Below are 14,998 nucleotides of genomic sequence, written 5' to 3'. Positions count from 1 at the left end.
TTTATTAACTTCTTTCCAAGGGAATAGAAAAGGGATGCAGTATTCTTAAATAGGTTTGTTAAAGGGGTACATTTACCCTTTTGCAATGTAAGGTCGACAAAAGAGGTGCCATTTCTAACAAAATGGTACAAATGTATACAAAAGGGTAAGGGGTAATGGACCTTGAGATAAGGCCTTTCCATTTAAAACTTTGTAGAATACCCCTTCCCCCCCCCCCCTCCCAGCTTGTGAAACAAAGATGTTCAAATTATTGTTTTGTGAAAAAAGGCAATTATTAAAAAACAAAACGGTGCCAAGAGATTAAGTGATTGTCAATGCAAGTTTCCATTTGTATTTTGAATTAAAATGGGTATAACATGATCCTAGAGTATACTATGCAGCTTCACAGAGAGGCCCAAACTGATGATGAAAACATATGTTTTAACACTTAAAATTCTATTTTTGCCTCTTCCCTTGTACCTTGTGACCTTTCTAGGGAAATTCTGAAAAGGTCCCCACCCCAACCCCCAAAAATTCAAATTTTATATACAAATCACTTTTTTATCTTGAAAATGGTCTCAGAGACAACAAAACATTTTTATGGCTAGCTAAACTACTTATTAGGAAAATAAAAATGTTCAAGGAAAAAATGAACAGGAAGAAACAACAACAAATTAACTTTTTTTTTTTCAGAAGAGCTACTACTTGTATTTTTTTTTAACTTACATGTAGGTCAACATAATTTGTTTTCACAATTTACCACAAAAGAAAACACCACAGAAAGGAGAACTATAGTTGTGGCATCTGAGCTACATTTTTAAATGGAAACATTTCCCATAAAAATTTCCAAATTATATTCTTACCAGTACAACAACATACCAGCTATATTTTGCAGAGAAGTATACTTAATTAATAAAATTGATGTAGTGAAATTTTCTATTTAATTTTTGTACACCTGATCTTACAGAGTGCAACCTTTGGTTTAACTGGTTCACTTTACTGTTAAGGAATAATTAAATAAATCACACCAGAGTGGCTTTGTATCTTTATTATAATTCTCATTATCAGTAGAGAAATCACACTGGTACACTGGTCCACTGATCAATACTCTTACGTGTATGTTAAACATGGGAAAGCAGGTTGCATCATCTAAATCATAACATTGTATGCCTGTGTGGGGTGTATATGCCAGGAGGTAACCACCTAAGAAAAGACAAACATAAATTATGTCATTGTTTCAGTGACTCACCCTAAGTGGGTATTATGCTCATTACCACCTTAATAAACAAGATATATTAAAGTATAATTTTTACCTCCGCTTTAAACTTTTCAAACCTACAGTTTGTTTTCACTTTCAGAGAGGTTCTTAAATTCACAAGCACACCACCCACCCCCCTCAGCCCTGATTCCTACTCTCCCATAGCCAGGATCCCATTTCAACCCTCCAATAAATCAGTAATTTTTTTTCTAATTTTGGTCTGACTTAGATTCATCTCCACTCAGCCATGAAAGCAATGGTGGTAGATTTCTGGATATTTGTTGGTCTAGTTCACTATTGTTCTCAGATTCCCACCTCCCTTTTGACAGAATTAAATTCCGTTAAAAAATAAACTACAGTAGTTTAATCAAATTAATGCAGAGGCAAACATTGAACCAGAAACTTACTATAATTTTGGTATGAACGATACCAAAGTATAACTTACATAATTAATATCACATCTTTTCTATTGTAATTTAAGACAGTGCAACTACTAATAGATTGACCCCAAAAACCTAAAAACATGACTTTAGAAACACAGATAAGTGAGAATATTACCAGTTTTGCTTTTGCCACCAAGCACTCTGCTTTTAAAAAAAATACATGGAAGATAATGACAAAGCAATAACAAAACCAGCCAACCAACCTCTGGAAATTCAATAAACACACCAAATTCCCCTCCAAAATTCTCTTCAACACCTTACAGTACATGTTAATGTCAGCAGCATAAATTCAACTCAATGATTTGGCATGCTACTATCATCAAATGTTTATCCCTTGATTCAGAATTTTTAGGAGTATCAAATAGAATTCCGCTATAGATTACAAATACTGTTTACCTTAACAAATATTTGCATTAATTCTGGAGATATTTAAGTTTAAAATGTGTAAAATATATGCAAATGAGAGGACTGATGATGTCATACACCAAACCCAATATTACATCAAGTGCAGACCATATATACAGCAGAGATCATTGAAACTTGGTAACCTTATAGTTCTACAAGCAACACACTAATATGGCTACAAAAAAATGTTCCCTATTGGCAACTCAATCTTTTCCAGTCCCCTCTAACCCAATTTCAATAATCCAGTGATTTTCAGCTTGAAAAACATTAATCAAGGACATGAGGTGGCCAGAAAAGCCTAGAATATCAGGGAAGGTCTGAAATGCAGTCTGTTGCCATGGTAACAAAACTGTTACGCTCATATTATGTAGCACATCTGCAAATTGCATCGTAATAGCACTGTCCCCACTGGAGCCCATGGTTCAGTAGTTTACTTGGAGAATAAATTTCATAACTTTCCTGGGGGACTGGATGATCTAACCGGTATGTGGGAGACTCCCAGAATATTTGCGAGAATGTATGACTATCTCTTCACAGGTATTCATTAATAAATAAATAAATATATAAATAAATAAATAAATAAATAGACACTAACACTACTAACATGACTGAGTTTGGAAAATATATATATTTTTAGTCTATGATATTTTGAAAAATTCCCCCCTCCCATCTAACACACTGATCTTCTTTAATTTGGTACTTGAAATTGATAACAAGGATGCTACACCTTGGCAACTCGTTGGCCAGGATATGTTGCACAGTCTTCACATCAGATAATGGGTCTGTACATATTATTTATGTATTTATTAAACAGAGATCTCCCCATCCCATCCCTATGAAAATTCCAATTTTTATTAATAGTTTTCTTTAAAAAGTTTGGCTTTTGAGACCCTCCCAATCCCTGGAATTTCCAGTAATCTCCTTGGGGTGGGTATGGACATTTTCTAGAACCACACAATAAAACAAATAAACAAACTTTAAGATAAAATGTTGAAGTATAAGTCAGTGGGACATATGAAGAGGCTAGTCATAAAAGGGGATAAGTGACGATTTTGGTTGCTTTTCTTTTTTCTTGCTCCAAATTAGCTGAATTTTTGCATGTGGTCTTCAATGTAATAGAAAAACGTGTTCCTGTATTTTTGCCGCTGGTTTTTGCTTCGCTTTATAAAGACGCAGCTAGGAAAACCGAGTGCTTTTTTGCATACGCAATATCCTGAAAACGAAGCAAGGTTTAGCGCAAAAACTACGGGACATTGCTAAACATACCTAAACAAAACTCTATGCGAAATTTGGAGCGTTTTCGACAAAGTTCACTTTTGATTAAAATACCTAACGCCCTTTTCCCGCCGAGGCTGCAAATAAACGAAGCCGGGCCTTTGTTATGATAAACAGAGCCGATCCTTTGTTATAATAACCAAGCCAAGCCTTTGTTATAAGTCGAAGTCTCGCCTCGGTTTATCATAACAAAGGATCGGCCCGCCGCGACCGCAGGGACTTTGATCTCACTTAGAAAGCAGCAAAATGTCAATTTCACGCAACGTATAAGCTCAAAAATGTTGATTTTAGGTCAAAAAAGGTTTAAATGTTGATTTCACGTTAACGCGTGACGGCAAGGATGTTGGTTTCACTTAGAAACCAGCAAAATGTCAATTTCACGCAACGCATAAGCTCAATGATGTTGATTTCAGGTCTAAGTAGGTTAAAATGTTGATTTCACGTTAACGGGTGACGGCAAGGAGGTTGATTTCTCTTAGAAACCAGCAAAATGTCAATTCCACGCAACGTATAAGCTCAAACATGTTGATTTTAGGTCAAAAAAGGTTTAAATGTTGATTTCACGTTGACGCGTGACGGCAAGGATGTTGGTTTCACTTAGAAACCAGCAAAATGTCAATTTCACGCAACGCACAAGCTCAATGATGTTGATTTTAGGTCAAAAAAGGTTTAAATGTTGATTTCACGTTAACGCGTGACGGCAAGGATGTTGGTTTCACTTAGAAACCAGCAAAATGTCAATTTTACGCAGCGCATAAGCTCAATGATGTTGATTTCAGGTCTAAATAGGTTAAAATGTTGATTTCACGTTAACGCGTGTCGGCAAGGATGTTGGTTTCACTTAGAGACCAGCAAAATGTCAATTTTACGCAGCGCATAAGCTCAATGATGTTGATTTCAGGTCTAAATAGGTTAAAATGTTGATTTTGCGTTAACGCGTGACGGCAAGGATGTTGGTTTCTCTTAGAAACCAGCAAAATGTCAATTTCACGCAACGCATAAGCTCAATGATGTTGATTTCAGGTCTAAATAGGTTAAAATGTTGATTTCGCGTTAACGCGTGACGGCAAGGAGGTTGATTTCTCTTAGAAACCAGCAAAATGTCAATTCCACGCAACGTATAAGCTCAAAAATGTTGCTTTTAGGTCAAAAAAGGTTTAAATGTTGATTTCACGTTGACGCGTGACGGCAAGGATGTTGGTTTCACTTAGAAACCAGCAAAATGTCAATTTTACGCAGCGCATAAGCTCGATGATGTTGATTTCAGGTCTAAATAGGTTAAAATGTTAATTTGACGTTAACGCGTGACGGCAAGGATGTTGGTTTCACTTAGAAAACAGCAAAATGGTAGGAGCCCATGATGGGCTCCTGAAAATGGTAATTTGGCAACGTCTTCAATGGCTAAAAAATCACGAGATAAAACATAGTTTTCGACAAACGCGATCGTAGCTTGATGTCACGCACCGCCATAACTTCCAAGTTCAAAATGCGCTGGTACCTCTTATGCCTGATGAGGATAACAACTTTGGCGGCTGTTTAGTTTTGGATTTAAGAATTTGATGACTCCACGTGAAAACGCTCTATAAATAGGGCTGACAGATTAACAGATTAACCCTTCTGCGCAACGTACGGGTCTCCATACATCTGCATGTCCCCTGATCCCAGAAGCTCAAAACACTACAAATCATGCCGATTTGAAATAAAATCAACGCAAACTGGATCACAGATCTGTTACAATCGATCGCCACTTGCTGGCCATTATTATGTTTAAATCTAGTTACCAGTTCGAGAAACGTCCGCAGAACGTAATCGCAATGCATGCCGGGAAGGGTCTTTACACCTTGTGCGCGGCAAGACATGGCGGTCGATACAAGACAAATTTTATCACTCTAAAACCAGTTCTCGCTTTCCAAACTTTGACGCTAGCAACGCTTGGCAAATGGGCCACAACTCACCAGAGGGTATTTTTCTTGGGCAAGAACTGCTCTTGGACTTTGCTACCTGGCTCGATCTGACTTCGAACGCCGATAACACGATTACGGTATATCAGCTGCCTTCGAAGTTTCAGAACACATTTTGATTCTTTAAAACGTGCTGATGACTTACGAGTTTATCGAGGCTTTATGATGCCTCTCAACCACCAGGTAGGCACACAAGGTACTTTAAAACAATGCTTAAGATATTAGTTGACAGAGCTCTAATGCGGCACATCTCTTTTTTGTTTGATGGCATTTCGTTTGACGCTCGATCGATTCACGTGTTGTGTTCACGTCACAATAACCGGTGTAAACAATCCGTTCCCAGATTTCCGCTCTATATGCTGTGGGATTTGGTTTTGACTTCATACACTATAAACAGTCTGCCTGTTTGCTGTTCAACAAATAAACTCCTAAAGACATGGCTAGGAAAAGCCAAGTTTTTTGCCTACGTTTTAACTCGAAAACAAAGCAAAAACCAGCGACAAAAATACAGAATCACATTTTTCTATTACATTGAAGACCACATGCAAAACTTCAGCTAATTTGGAGCAAGAAAAAAGAAAAGCAACCAAAATCGTCACTTATCCCCTTTTATGACTAGCTTCTTCATATATACATTGATCAACTTATAAAGACATGATTGATCATTGCAACGTACTATACACAACTTAAGCAAAGGTGAAATTATAGTCTGAAAAAAAAATTAGGTGTGAACTGGATTCTAACCCATGACCTCTGTGATACCGGTGCGATAACTTAATTAATTAAAGTTCTATGCTACAACATACCAAACTGCTAATTTATTATGAAGTGACACAGCTAAAGGAGAGTTGTCGAGAAATCAACTTTTTTGTGAATTCTAAGATCAATATGAGTCTTCTAAATTTAAGATTATTATACCTAACAAAAGACATATAGTAGGGCACTGCACTGTGTGCTCTCTCTACACACTCTTCCAGGCAGGATAGTAATACATATACATGTACTTTTTTTTTTGTTTGGAATATACTGTTACTGCATGGTCATACAAGAGGTACTAGTTGCTGCTGAGTAGTCTTAAAATAAGCGAACTAAGTGTGACAAAATATAATGTATATTAAATCTGCACCAGTGCAGTACAATTTAATACCAAATTTTAATCAGCCGCAAAAAAAAAATTGTTAGTACCTGATATTACATGTACTTTGTGAAGGCTTCTGGAGGGGTTATACTTTTATAAAGTACCTGGCAGCAAGTACTATTTTGATTTACTAAAGCAAGACTGTAGTAACTGCTAAGAAAATGTGTTTTGTACATCCCAGAAAAATTGGGTGGGGGTCAGTGCAGACCTCTTCACAAAAGTTAAACTCTTAACCTATTTATGACCAAAATCTGTGATTTTCCCTACCCCATTTATGACTGTTGCGACTGCTACAGTTGCCCTAAACATAAGTTTTGAAGGACTTTTGTCGATGGTCTTATCAATAATGATGAAAATTGAGGTAGCTTATTCTAAAAAAACATAACAAATTAAAGACTAGAGGGCAAAAGCCTTACCCTGGAGTATTTATGACCAAAACGACTGAATAACCATACCCTTTGGGGCTGCACAGCTGTATATAGCACACAGAGGAGAGTTCCCCCCCCCCCTACCGCTGGAGCAGGAATCAAAATATTATTGCCTTGATGACATAATAAAGATAAAATCTCAAAATAATCAAGAGTTACATATATGCATGGGACTTCACTAACAAAATGATGCCTGTTGCTTGCTGTAAATTGTATATAAATTACTCCTACAATGTGCCAGAATTCTGTTAATCTGGTCACCAACAGGTCACAAAAATCTGACTGTATAATTAATAAATAAGAAAATGACCGACTGAGCTTTTGTTTGAGCCAGAATAGAGTGGCCATAATAACTAGGTGGCTGTGTTAACAGGGGTGGCCGTATGGTGAGGTACATTCCACAGTAGTGATAAAGATGACACTCTCAAACATCAGTACCCATAAAGATTTTGGACAGTATATTTTGCATAATCAGTTGGAAGAGGAAGAGGGAAAATGGAAATAAAATAGAATAGCTCTTGTGTACCAGAGACAACCCTTTCCCCGAGTTACCCTGGCGGAGCTATCTTTTCACTTATTTCTTTGCAAAATTCAACCAACCGTTTACACAAGGATGATGAACCAGACTTGGGGGTGAGACAATTCAGGTGGGCAAGTTGACTCACCTTGGCAGCTAAAGTAACCAACAACTTTTCTTTGAGTATACATAAACACTTTGGCTCGCCTAACTGGAACAACTCTCAGCATGGCGAGTGTCACGTAATGCCTAGATTTAAGATTTAAAGCAGCAATTTGTATCAAAGAAGAGAAAATTAACTCAGCAAAACCCACTCTGATCAAATGAGTGAGGGAAACTTAAACAAAGAGGGATAGTTGCACATTTGATTATTCAATAGGAGTTACGAATAATCATGCAGGGTCAACTTTTACTCGGCCTACATGGGCTACATTTTCTCATACAAACACTTGATAAAGTTGCCTCAGGGGGAGGGTTATCCCGGGTACCCGAGACCATACAAGTGGGACCTGTGTTGCCTCAAAGAACACCCCCACGATTTTCAAAGGGGAAGGTCCATGAACAGGACCTTAACTTAGGGCAGCTTCAATGGCAGATTCCCTCTGATGGCTTGGATTTGAATAATTGATTTAATTACTTTTAAAGAGGACTAGAACTCAAAAATCTTGCTCGAATTTCGATCCAGCGAGGCATAAGTTTCCATGCCGTGAATCAAGTTTTTACTGGGCGTTTTAAAAGCACTCACCAAAGAGAAAGAGACTGATGACCCCAAACTACCGATACATATGTACTGTATCTTACTGAAAACAACAATCTTCAACGAGAGATGTAGGAATGTGGGATACTGACCTTCAGCATGCGATCCAGCTTGTCTCTTCTACCAATACACGTGAGCCAAGAGTAACAAAAGTTCTGGTGACAGCGACTTTCGGAGCTAAACGGCTTCTGTTAATTATGTTCCCGTAGTACACAGTGCAAACTATGGCCAGCAATACTTCATCCAGGTTGTTGTTAACATTATAGGCTATTGCACTTATTGTTATCACTAAATCACGAACAACAAGAACCAAAAGTCGGAACAACACCAGTTTTAAAAATGTGTAAAATTCGCCCGACGATGACGGAAGGCTCTCCGTTATTTTGCTTCAAAACAATAATAAACTTTTCTCTTTTCCCGAAATTTTTGCTTCAAAAGTCGAAGTAATGTGTCTGCAACATCCTTCCATACTCAATATAAAATGAAACGAAACTGATGGTTTACAAATAGAGGGAAACCACGAGTAATCGAAACGCCATTTTCTCGCTTTGTGAAACGAGCCGCGAAGCGCAGTTTAAACCGGATGTGACGTCATTTTTTGTTGGATGATGCCTATACGAAAATTTCAGGAGTCTTCTGCCCCGCGATCGGCGTTCGCTATCAACCTACCACAGACATGGCATTACTTGCACCAGTTTTACAGAAGAATATGAAGCCTGTATGTCTATATGCGATGTCGAAGAACTTAACATATCAAATTAATAATGCAAAGGCTTACCAGGTGAACTTGGTGAGATATTAGCTGCCATATACATAACCGATTCGCTGCTGTTAGAGGCCATTTGCAGTGTGGTCGTAGAGCTAACTATCTTCTTCGTCGCAATCCACTTCCGCCTTTCCACGAAACTCTCTGTCTTCTTCGGTCCTAGGCCACACACACTCGTGAAGCGTAATTAGCAGTGCCCATACCTCCGGGAGCAATAGCTGGGCATTAGCTCAAATCTTAATCCTGGGGGTGAAGCATTTGAAATTTTATTATTGCCCTGGGACTAAGAATTTTCCTACCTGCGAGACTACCCCGGACCATATGGCACTTTCGTGGTTTTGGTCTCACATTTAGCGGAGAACGCAAATATTGATGTTTTCATCACGTGTTGACACAAATCATGATCAAATCAACCGAAGTTAATTCCATATAACAAAGTGATTCTTAAGCTACCTGAGATGATCAGATTCATGAAAATCTTTTAGAAATTCTCACCATTATCACAAAATGTTGTGGCCAATGATGGAAGTTAGGATAAACGGACATACATGCCGGTGAACAAAACAACGTACAAAATAATGCTGGTGAATAACATCTTTTTCATTATCAGTTATGGTTTATCAAATTTTGAGCAGCGTTATTTTCAAACGTTGAGCAGCGTTTTTTATGATGATGAACCCGCGGGCGGATCATTTGAACTTCTTATTTCTCTCCACCCCGAAAATGCTTGGGGGTCGGCTTATTTCTCTTAGATACTGGATATAGTGTAATATACAGTAAAATAAAATGGTAATTTACAATATGTTTTTCATTGGCTAACCGTCCTCTGTTTGACTGGTAACAGGTCATCATGATTTTCCATTTCTTTAGTAATTAAGTTTTTAAGTTTTCGACCCTTTTGAAGCTTACGTAAGTCGAACAATGCTTCTCTCTACTGACCCAAGTGTATAAATGAGAACCGGGCGTACAAAGCCCTGCGGTGTACTAGAATGTCAACACGGAGCGAGTAGGAATACTTCTACTTGCTTGATGCTACAGAAATCGGGATAAGCTCCAGCAGCGTGGGCAATATGGCCCGATGCCGATTCTTCTTGATTTGACGTTATTATTTAATTTTGTTTTAATCGGAAGAATTTCTAAATACAAAACCCAACAGCTATGCCGTTCTTAAAGTCTACTTTGGTACACGATTGTTCTTATTAAGCTCTAGGAACAGAGTTCAATCAGTTAAGTTATCTTTCAATGAGCTCGTAAATATATAATGTAAAAAACATTAAGAATTTTTTATTTAACCCAGCATTGGCCCATCAGCAATTCCGTTTTTAACGTCTACTTCGTAAACGATTGTTCTTATTAACCAATGGGAACAGAATCCAGTCAGTTTAGTCATCTTTCAATAAACTCGTGAATATATAATGAACAAAACAATAAGATATTTTGAATTCAAATTTCTTTTCGCCGATTTTCAATTCATGTTACTCTGGTTCCACAGGTTTTCTCATGGCACGTCAGTAACAAAACCTTTGGGACGTACCAAGGACCAGGGTAAATTCATGCAATACTTGAGGAAGCTCTTCCAGCTAGCGGGTCTAATCAGCTAAATCAAACAACTTTTCCAAAACATTCGAAAGGTTACTGTCAAAGTGATCGCCGTCGCGAGTAGTGTAAGAGCGGGAAAGAGTGCAGCTCTCAGAACTCCGATAATAATCTCTAGATCTTTCAACGGTGTCAAAAGCCAAGCAATGAATAACGTGTTTGCAGGCAGAGCACGTTCGCAAGCAATTTCTTAGGCTTACTTTTGTTTGCCCATTCGAAAAGTGGGTCGGGCACCAAGCCATAGGCTTCTTGGCTTCGTTCCACAGCCATGTGGTGCAAGCCACAATTCCTGCAACTTGAGGACTGAGGTCCCTGATAAATTCTTCCAAATGTCTCATTCTTGGAAGGAGAATGCCTCGGAGGTTCTCGTTGTTAAGCAATGGAAGTTGTTCATACTTTTCAAGTCTGTCCAACTTTATTCCCGCCAGTAAATTACAGCAATCTTCGCTTATACTTGAGAGACCGTATTGCTGAGCGAGAAGAAGAATCTTCATAGCATTGGACTCTGTTTTAGGTTCATTCTTGAGACAACTGGCACACAGGTCAAGGACTCCTTTTACTTGGTACTCATCAGCGAGTTTCAGCAAGTGCTCCACATTATTCACTGAAAAATAATTCACAGCGGACTTTATCCCCATCAAAAGAATGCCAGACTCAAAATATTAATTGCCGTTAAGGTGGTAGGTACCAAAAAAATATGGCTTCTTCAAAAAAAATTCCATTTTTTGAAAATACAAGATTTAAGACCCTTGAACACTTCGCAAAACAATTTTGAAACGATCTGCCCAAATTTGCCTCTAGGTGAGTGTGAAATTTAAGGAAAGTACACAGTGGTATAAGTTTTCTTACGCAGCAACGGGCATACCAACGACTGTTCACAGTAAGAACATGACCAAAAATATAGATCAGTTTTAACATATATGAACGATACTTTATAGTAAAGCTGTTAAGACATGCACAACTCGATTGGTATAATTACTTGTGAAAGCTTTGCCTGAATTACCATCACAGTCTCATTCATTCCCCTTATGAAGAGGGATATTTCCTACAACTAACCGCGGTAACTTTGTACAAAATAAACTCCATTACACCCCCCTTGAGATCTCCGACGCAGTTTTTGGCTTGTTAAATGCTTAATCCACCGTCTAAGAAACTTACTTTTTCTCAAAAAGTCTACTTTTGTGCCAACTGACTTCACGCCAACATTTCTACTTTGGAAGGTATTAAAGACAAATTTCTGAACATGACTTCGGGTAATCAAAGGCCAATAGTGTCAGATTCAATAAACTAAAAAAACCGTAACGTTTAACGTTTGTCACGTGACACTAGATAATTTGTCCACTGGGTTTTGTGCAAAATGAGGTTATTAACAAATGAAGCCTGTAAAAACATGCAAAAAAAAAAAAAAAAAAAAAAATGAACTTGGCCAATATTCAGCCATCTTGACCTCACGCTTGATCAATAACCCATATGTACAATCTGTGTCTCTTGGGCAGTCCTGTGACGTGCAGTCCGCCGCACCCCACAATTAATGTGGTTTGGGGAGAATGCGAGTTGCAAGGTATCTTAAGATGTGCAAGTCTGTTGAACTTACTTGTGATCTCCTCTCTCTTGTGTACGTACAACTGCTTAACAAAACCTAACACTTCATTTGCGTTCTTCTCGGGTAGTGTAATCTCACCACTCGTTGCTTCTTTAAAACTAGATGTCAGCATAGCTTTGAATACAGGCGAGTTTAAAGTCAATATCAGACGATGAACATGAAACCTTTGCCCTTCCACAACAAGAGCTAAGTCGCTGTCTTCCCAGGGCTGGGAAAAGGGATTGTCCTCTGTGAAATCGGCCTGCACATCTGCATGATAAATAAAAAAGCAATTAACAGTGCTCTCTGGCTTTGTTGGTAGTCCCTCCTTTCGCACACGCTCGACGGATTAAGCAAAAGGGGATTACTCGTAGTCTAAATATTGAAAATAAATGACATAATCATCTGTCCCAAGAAATTTGAGCCCGATCTGTTACAGTACCGTTAATTTGTTGAGCTACGAGGGTTAAAAGGTGAACTGATACAAAGGTTGGATGGGCTCGTAAGTGTTTCTGCTACTAATCAGAATATCTCCTTCAACATGAAATCCACAGAACTAAACAGTTTTACAAACTCGTAAACTGTTCAGAGCAAAGACGTTTCCAGCATCATGCCTTCTCCGGCGGTGTAACATCGTATAATGATGGAGCAAAATATAGATGATAATGTCCCCTATTCTTGCAGCCAATGAATGCGTCTGACAGAATAATACACAACTGCAATTCACCGTCAGATTCTCCAGTCTGGTTGAATTCGGCCATCCTGCTGGCGCTTGTTTGACCTTCAGTAACACAGTAACGATCCTCACCAAGCCCCTTCTGCAGTCCACACTTTGAAAAGTGAATAAACTTTTCTGCAAAATGGTACATTTGTATGGAATCAGTTTTTAATAACTGATCTTATTGTTTATCAGGAGATATATTGATTGATACGGGAATATGTACAGAGGCCAACTGAAATCCCCGAAATGTCTAAGAAATTCGAAATATTAAAGACAAGAAAAACGGACCAAGTTCTTGCGTGCTTTCGTTTTGCCTGGAAGACGATTCGCCCGAATCCTCGGCATATCCTTTCGTCCGGGTGACACAAATGCTTACTCCTGTGGTCAGTCCGGAATAGATCCCAATAAATTAGGACATCTGTGATGTCACGAAACTAGCGTTTCAACCAGTGTAAAGGCGTGTTTTGGTTGGAGTGTTGTGTTTCACAACAAACCAAGAAATTCAAGATGGCGGACAAAAAGAGTCCCGAATGCCTTCCAATGCCTTGAATGCAGGCCTTCAGGAGGTATATATTTATCTCGAATTGAGATAAATACTGTCACAATTATGAAATAAAAGGAAAGTTTGTGTTCGCGTTCTATGTCACAGACAAGTCTGCTCAGACAACGGTTATCCTAGGACCGCAGGAAGCACAACGATGAGAACTGCGGGCCAAGTTTGACGAGCTGCTGTTACCATCCTTTGGGAAGAGACCATAGAATCTGTAAGCATCTTTACTCTGCATTCTTTTAAGCACAGAAACGATCGATACGTGAAGTGAGACTTTCCTCTTATCTAGGGATTATCGGGCCGAAATCGACAGGACGCGCGCGTTCTTCTATGCCAGCATTACATAGCAATTAAGATAAATTTCAAATGTCCAAAATGTTACACGTTTTGGCTAAATCTAGGAAATGAAATCATTAAACAGAATTTTCAATAAAGCTTACGAGTGAGAAATTCTTGTTCTGTTATACAAAATATCTTAAGCTAGAAAAATGTTCCCAAAATTTTAGATGTGTTGTCAGATGCATGGATAGTCAAGAATCTGTTAATATATTCTTTGTAAATCTGAAATTTCTCCATTTTGGTATTTATTTGAAATATTTCTTGTATCTATTTGATGCTGTGGTAAAAGATATCATATATATAATTTTTACCCGATTTCCACATGTAAATTACGAATGCTTACATGTAATTGCTGACTTTAAAGTGCCTATGAAGTAAAAAATAATTGCTGCTTATTTGAAAGGCTTTTCAAAGTAAAGAAGAATGGGCAGGCGTTTTCCTTTTTGGAATATCTTTTTTCGTTTTAGTGATATTCACGTTTTTGTATTATGCGAAGTATGGTGGCCTAATGTATTGGGATAATCCGGACTGGTGGTCGTTGGATAAACAACGCATCAGTTATTATGTTTATAATTTTTAACTTCTTCGTTCCTTATGTTTAAGGAACGAGAAATGAATACAGTACAGTTCTCAATTCGGACCGACTTTCGGTCATTATCAGTACGGAATCGTTCTACGTGCAATCAAACGACCTTCTTCCGCGTACGAATAACACTCGGTGCGAGCGAACCAAATAAGCCCGGCGGAAGAAGCTTGCATAACGCAGACAGTACACGGTTCGCTGTCGATCCAAAGCTGAACTTCGTCGGGCAACGTATACAACTGTCCAACAAGCACGCCTTAACGTTTTGAGTTTCCTGAGGCAGTTAGTTACAAACTTAAGACCTGATACGCTTACCTGAAGTAAAGCTACTTCTTAAGGGGACGATCGACGTGGAAGAAGAAAGCTTTCCAACAAGAAGAGTTCGAATCTGCAAGTATTGCTTGTCAGCGGCTATCACCACCCTTGACATGAAACGAACAAAAGCTATTAAGGTTATGAAAAATAGGTCCGCAGTGCGTACATGTGTGGCTTACAAGTTATACTTGTAATTTGGATAAAACTGAATTATCATGAAAAAAATGAAAGACACTACTAAGATTTTCAACTCGAAAGGTCAGTGATCGACAGTAGAAGGTGAAAATATGAGGTATTTTAGAGAACAGGGTGCTATTACAGAGAATCACGAAGTGTGCTCGTGTGGGGCTTCAAATTATTTAGTTTTATCGTATTAGTAGTTATG

At 38.3% G+C, this 14,998-nt stretch overlaps 2 protein-coding genes and 1 long non-coding RNA gene across 6 annotated transcripts in view; all 3 read right to left on the bottom strand.

Annotated features, from left to right (window-relative positions):
* LOC110058345 (uncharacterized) overlaps nucleotides 1-9,886 on the bottom strand; it is a 46,718-nt gene extending 36,832 nt beyond the window's left edge. Inside the window, exon 1 of one of the 2 annotated variants that reach the window (XM_089283171.1) lies at nucleotides 8,940-9,886. In XM_089283171.1, the coding sequence (XP_089139297.1) occupies nucleotides 8,940-9,003 (64 nt within the window). In that variant the 5' untranslated portion in view covers nucleotides 9,004-9,886. The remainder of the gene's footprint in view (nucleotides 1-8,939) is intronic. The other variant, XM_089283173.1, reaches the window with a different exon arrangement.
* On the bottom strand, nucleotides 867-8,803 carry LOC149117433 (uncharacterized). The gene is made up of 3 exons (XR_016205658.1): nucleotides 8,254-8,803; nucleotides 7,553-7,653; nucleotides 867-1,182 (listed from the first exon to the last, which is right to left on the bottom strand). It is a non-coding gene; the product is annotated as an uncharacterized LOC149117433 (long non-coding RNA).
* Nucleotides 9,887-10,029: 143 nt separating the features above from the next.
* On the bottom strand, nucleotides 10,030-14,743 carry LOC110058520 (uncharacterized). Of its 3 annotated transcripts, XM_020765177.2 has the most exons (4): nucleotides 14,614-14,707; nucleotides 12,833-12,958; nucleotides 12,118-12,375; nucleotides 10,030-11,127 (listed from the first exon to the last, which is right to left on the bottom strand). In XM_020765177.2, the coding sequence occupies exons 2-4, from the start codon at nucleotides 12,864-12,866 to the stop codon at nucleotides 10,517-10,519; spliced, it is 903 nt and encodes a 300-aa protein (XP_020620836.2). In that variant the 5' UTR covers nucleotides 12,867-12,958; nucleotides 14,614-14,707; the 3' UTR covers nucleotides 10,030-10,516. The 3 variants fall into 3 exon arrangements, with proteins under 3 accessions (XP_020620836.2, XP_089139294.1, XP_089139293.1); XM_089283168.1 differs by lacking the exon at nucleotides 12,833-12,958 and having other exon boundaries at nucleotides 14,614-14,743; XM_089283167.1 differs by lacking the exon at nucleotides 14,614-14,707 and having other exon boundaries at nucleotides 12,833-14,600.
* Nucleotides 14,744-14,998: the final 255 nt, after the last annotated feature.

Source organism: Orbicella faveolata, unplaced genomic scaffold, assembly GCF_042242905.1.
Source record: "Orbicella faveolata isolate gen_17 unplaced genomic scaffold, um_ofav_v1 contig_12, whole genome shotgun sequence".
NCBI lineage: Eukaryota > Metazoa > Cnidaria > Anthozoa > Scleractinia > Merulinidae > Orbicella > Orbicella faveolata.
The sequence above is the reverse complement of the archived record's forward strand: the minus strand, read 5'-3'. Positions and strand labels throughout refer to the sequence as shown.

Coding starts and splice junctions, on each gene's coding strand:
- LOC110058520 (XM_089283167.1), bottom strand. CDS start 12,974: ATGTACCATTTTGCAGAAAAGTTTATTCACTTTTCAAAGTGTGGACTG. Junction 12,376..12,832: donor CCAGACTGGAGAATCTGACG/GTGAATTGCAGT, acceptor TTTATCATGCAG/ATGTGCAGGCCGATTTCACA. Junction 11,128..12,117: donor CAAGAGAGAGGAGATCACAA/GTAAGTTCAACA, acceptor ATTATTTTTCAG/TGAATAATGTGGAGCACTTG.